This window comes from Macrobrachium nipponense, chromosome 18 (genome assembly GCF_015104395.2).
Source record: "Macrobrachium nipponense isolate FS-2020 chromosome 18, ASM1510439v2, whole genome shotgun sequence".
NCBI classification, from domain to species: Eukaryota; Metazoa; Arthropoda; class Malacostraca; order Decapoda; family Palaemonidae; genus Macrobrachium; species Macrobrachium nipponense.
The window spans coordinates 17181731-17187459 of NC_087211.1; the positions used below are offsets into that span (position 1 = coordinate 17181731).

Consider the following 5729-nt stretch of genomic DNA (forward strand, 5'->3'; position numbering starts at 1 on the left):
TCAATAAACCGGTCATCTAAACCCTCCACAATCGTAGTACTATCTTCAGAGAAGTACTTTCATGAAAGGCTGAATCTGAGGTCTGCATTTCATTCTCCTTCTCTCAGAACTCCAGCATTGTTTACCTACACGTGTCAACGCGGCCGAGAAATTGATGTTACTTGGCGTCAGTCACTCTCTGCTCTGTTTTATCATATCGTGAGTTTGATATTATTTGCGTTTCTCTCTCTCTCTCTCTCTCTCTCTCTCTCTCTCTCTCTCTCTCTTTCTACAAGAACTGGAAACAAGCATGCAAAGAATATGGTGTCCATTTTAAATAATAATAAAAATAATATGATAACAATAATAATTACTATTATTATTCAGAATATAAACGATTATTCATATGGATCAGCCTACCTACAGGGCCCACCGACTTGAAATTCAAGCTTTCAATGAATAATAATTTAGGTGTTTTCCACATCATGGTCAAGCAAAGGTGGAAATGTCACATTTAACCAAAGCATTCGAACCTGTTTAACGAAGGAGACGAAGCCCAAGTCTTCTCATGTGTGTGTATATAGAGGTTGGAATTCATATACGTTTCTCCAGGGCTGCAAGAGACCCAGTGCTTCGGACATTTATTCGCTTTTATGGTAAAATGAGTTTTTTCCTTTGATCTCCATTACAGATTCAGAACATTGTAAAGACAAACCTATAATAGAAGGAGAATTGGAACTTGAGTTAAATACATATGTAGCTGCCGTTTTCTTCAAAGCCACAGGGATAAGATGTAGAAAAGACACAGACACTGTTACTCACGTCACACTTTATTAAAAATTTGATATAAAGTTCAAGTTGATATCACTAAACACTTTAAACCCACTTTAAGCTTTAAATCACTTAACACTAGGCACTACAACTTAAGTTGACCATTACTGTGAGGGCTTACAGTTGGTCATTACTCCAAGACCAGAGAACCAATGATGAGTACTTAGCTAGTAGTACAAGGCGACGAGGTTCAAGAAACTGAAAACAACAAAATATACAAACTTACTAAAACTGTTAAATAGAAATTCCATAATAAACAAAGAATTGATAATAGTTTGATATAACTACAAAACACTACAAACATGAAACAGAATATATACAAATTTCAGTAAAAGAAATAAACTTACATCTGTGTTACTCTAAGCTACATACAATACAAGCGAAACGAATTTCCAAAGAAATGTTCTTTACACTTCGAAGACTTCTTCTGCTCTGTCAGTCATCAAAAGACCTTGATCCTATTTCCAGAAACTTATAACTGTTACAGTGTAATTCCAACACTGATAACTACCAGGAAAAAACAATCTTTTTATGAACTACTCAACAACAATTAACAAACAAACAAATTACAGCAGTAACAATCCAAAAGAGACTGAACAATGTTTACATGTAAAACGGACAAAATATCTATAGTATAATTTAACCCTAATCACCAAGTTGAAAAACAAAGCTTATTAAATTATCATATACACAATTGCTTTCTATAAAAAGCTGCATTTACATTCTCGGCCCTATAAACAAATTATTTGTTTATCAAAATCAATCATATCTTTAATGCAGTTGATATAAATAACATCTATAATAAATGTAATATACTCTCAAATCCTTTGATCCTAATAAAAATAACTATTATAATCATTGTTCCTCTACTGCAAGAAGAACAAGCTTTTGAATGGGTCGATGGAGCTCTGATGTTTGTGTCTTTAAAACTACACTTCGTACAAAACCGGTTCTGTCCATTTCAGTGCTGATAACACGACCCATCATCCATTTACTCCTAACTGATTATCATCTTTTACAAGGACAATATGACCAACTTGAAGGTGTCGCTTTTCCTTGTTCCACTTCTGTCTCTCTTGTAATGTTGATAAATATTCTCTTTGCCATCTAGTCCAGAATAAGTTAGCCAAGAATTGAACATATCGCCACCTCTGTCTCAGATACATATCTCCTTTCTGAAAAACACCAGGTGGTCGCATCACAACACTTGATTTCTGTGTGAGAAGCTGTGCTGGACTGAGTGGTTGTAAGTCATCTGGACTATCATTGACTGTGGTCAATGGACGGTCATTCACTATAGCCTCAACTTCTGTGAGAAGAGTGCGGTAACTCTCATCATCCAGTCGTCCAGCATGTTCTTTGAAGAGAGGAGTCAAGACCTTTCTCACAGTTCTAATCTGACGTTCCCACACACCTCCCATATGACTAGCTGTAGGGGGATTGAAGGTCCAGCTGATGCTTTCTTTTGAGAGGAAAGCTCTGATCTGATCATCATTCATCTCTTGCAGCGACTTCCTCAACTCCTTCTCGGCTCCATGAAAATTTGTCCCATTGTCACACCAAATCTTCCTTACATTTCCTCTTCTAGCATCAAACCCTCTTAAAGCATTTATGAAAGACGATGTGTCTAAGGAATTGGCTGTCTCTACATGAATTGCTCTTGAAGACAAGCAAGTAAATAATACACCGTACCTCTTCCTGATTTGCCTTCCTTCTTTGACTTCCTGTGGCCCAAAGAAGTCAACACCTGTGTGTGTGAATGGAGCAGCTGGAATTACTCTTCCCGATGGTAAATCAGTCATCTTCTGGTTTAGAACAGGGTTTCTCATTTTTCTGTAAATGACACATCTTTGTAGAACCTGGCGGACACTTGCATTGGTACGGATAATCCAGTAAAGTTCTCTAAGTTTTGCCATCACATGGTTGCGTCCTGCATGAGCTAATTTTTATGTGTGTAACGAATAATCAAAGTGGTAATACGACTCTTTCTAGGTAATATCATTGGATGCTTCTTGTCAGCTGAAATTTCTGCTTTTGAGAGCTGTCCATTAACGCAAAGAAGCCTGTCTTGCGGATCAATGAAGGAATCTAGCTTATAAATGCTACTGCTACTTCAAAGTCCTCGGCCCCTTGACCCTTCGCTCTTTAGTAAGAGTGCCACTTACTAAAAGTTTTCTTCTGGATATATCTGATGACTGCTTTTCCAGCAGCATCTAATTCATCTGCTGTAATTGAACCATTAAGTCTAGTTTGTCTCTTAGATTTCAGTATGAAAAAAAGACTGTGATACACTGCAACAGCCTTCCTCAACCGATGCCATGAAGAATAATACTTAAGAAACTTATCAACAGCATTTCCCTCATCCTCTGGATGTACTGCAAAACTTATAGATCCTTCCAATTCAAACATTCCAGCTTGAGTGGAATCATGTCATTTTTCCACAGCTCCTCTGGTCCTCTAAGAAAATATGGGCCATCAAACCAAATGTTACTGTTCAGCATTTGCTGACTTGTGAAACCTCTTGATGCAATATCAGCAGGATTCTCTTTACTCTGAACATATCTCCACTGTGTATTTTCAGAGAAATTCTTAATTACTTTCACTCTATTTGCAACAAATATAGGAAACCTCTTTCCATCACTAAAAATATAGTGAAGAACTGTTGTAGAATTTGTGTGATAGAATTTCTGGTCCACTTTAATCGTCAGCTCTTCCAAAATTTCTTGTGCTAGGTTTATGGACACCACTGCAGCAGTCAATTCCAGTCGGGGTATGGTTGTTGCCTTTACAGGACACACTCTAGAATTTCCCATCAGCAGAGCAGTAGAAATCCTCCCACTGCTTGTTGCCTTTACAGGACACACTCTAGAATTTCCCATCAGCAGAGCAGTAGAAATCCTCCCACTGCTGTGCCTTTAAGACACACTCTAGAATTTCCCATCAGCAGAGCAGTAGAAATCCTCCCACTGCTATCGGAAAGTCTTATGTATGCTGCAGCACCATAGCCTTCATTACTAGCATCTGTACCAAATTCCTTTGGCTTGACACATCTTGGAATCTTTAAGTTACCCAGGATTGGTAAATCATCAAGCCACCTTCTCCAGGGCTTCTGGTATTTTTTGGGAATAACATCATCCCATCCCAAGCTGCTATCCTGACAAACTTCGCGAAGAATTCTCTTAGTTGGAAAAAGAAAAGGAACCACAAAACCAAGAGGATTATAGAGGGAACATACTGTTGACAAAATACCTCCCCTTGTAAGTGGTTTTGGGTCCAAGCTTGCAGAGAAAGTAAAGTAGTCATTTTCAATATTCCACTGAAGACCAAGAGCTCTTTCTGCATGAAGTTCATCATAGTCAAGATCACAAGTTTGAAGATCTTTTGAACGGTCCTCTTGCAGGATTGATTTCAACACCAGCTTGCAGTTACTCACAAACCTTGTCAGCCGAAAACCTCTTCCCTTCAACGCTGCCGTAACGTCTTTCACAAGTCTTAATGCCTGCTCTTCTGAGGGTACAGACTTTAAATAATCATCCACATAAAAATTAGTCTTAATGGTGTATTCCACATCTGGACCATACTTATCCTTTGCATGGTCAGCTGCTGCCCTTAAAGCATAATTGGCGATGCTAGGTGATGATACTGCTCCAAAGATGCGAATACACATTCGATACTCTGTAAGTTCGCTTTCAAGTTCACCACCAGGCCACCATAAGAATCTAAGGTATTTATGTTGAACTTTTGGTACCTGCACTTGGTAAAACATAGCTTCTATGTCACCCATCAAGGCCACCCTTTCTAGACGAAATCTGATGAGCACTCCAACAAGGGAATTAGTCATATCAGGACCTTGCATCAAATTGTCATTAAGGGAACTACCCTGGTATTTAGCACTACAGTCAAAGACTACTCTAATCTTATTTGGGTTTTTTGGATGGTAGACACTGTGATGAGGTAGATACCATGCAGGCTGTTCATCATACGACTGATCCTCTGGAACCTTATAAGCATATCCTTCAGACACCAATTTCTCAACAAATTCCATATAATCTTCATTGTACTTTGGGTTTAGTTTCATTTTTCTTCTTTGCCATTGTGCTCATTTCACTGCTTGTTCTCTATTGTTTACCAAGTTAACTTTATTGGTTCTAAATGGTAAGGGAAGCTGGTAGTGTCCATTGGTAAACTGAATGTTTTCTGCAACTTCTTTGGGGAACTGTTGATCTTCTTGTGACAGACCCTTCTCATCAGGAACTCTACCAACATCTTTCTCACTAAAGTCTCTTTCGAACATATGGACCACAGCTGCAGGATGAATACACTCCTTTACCCTTTCAACTTCCTGAAGAAAGACATGGTGACATGAAATACTGTTCTTCTCTGAAGAGTATTTAAAATGTAGAGGGCCACTAACAGTCCATCCATGGTGGTAAAGAACTGCAAAGGAATCTTGACGTTTGGCTGGAAGCACTTCTAATGGTTGCAGTGCTTTAGGGCAATTACTGCCAATCAACAAAACAATCTCCAGATCTGCTCTATAATCAGGAATCAGATCAGCAATATTCCTCAGACCGGCTACCTTTTTGAGCAATTCTGGTTTTGGTATCTGTTGATGACTCACTGGGATATCTTGAAGAGTAAAGGTTTTTGGCAGATCAATAGTGTTGTTTCCTTCCATATCTGTAACACACAAATTATATTATTAACCGCCAAAGTATTCACAATGTTTACGCCATGCATGGTTTGGAGCTTTAAACATGTCTCTGTTCCAGATGCACCTATCTGCTCTCGTAAACTCTCTGTGATGAAACAACCAGTGCTGCCATTATCAAAAAAGGCATAAGTGTCCAAAACTACTTTGTTTCCTTTCTGATATACTTTTTCTGGGAGAATAGCCTGTAATATTGTATTTACTTCAC

The 5729-nt window shown here is 38.5% G+C and overlaps 3 protein-coding genes across 3 annotated transcripts; all 3 read right to left on the reverse strand.

The window, feature by feature from the left end:
• Positions 1-1793: 1793 nt before the first annotated feature.
• Positions 1794-2726, reverse strand: LOC135196519 (uncharacterized). The gene has a single exon (XM_064223366.1). It carries the CDS (start codon positions 2724-2726, stop codon positions 1794-1796), a length of 933 nt encoding a protein of 310 aa, XP_064079436.1.
• Positions 2727-3194: 468 nt separating this feature from the next.
• LOC135196520 (uncharacterized) lies at positions 3195-3689 on the reverse strand. Its single transcript, XM_064223367.1, has one exon. The coding sequence runs from the start codon at positions 3687-3689 to the stop codon at positions 3195-3197; it is 495 nt and encodes a 164-aa protein (XP_064079437.1).
• Positions 3689-4888, reverse strand: LOC135196521 (uncharacterized). The gene has a single exon (XM_064223368.1). The coding sequence runs from the start codon at positions 4886-4888 to the stop codon at positions 3689-3691; it is 1200 nt and encodes a 399-aa protein (XP_064079438.1).
• Positions 4889-5729: the final 841 nt, after the last annotated feature.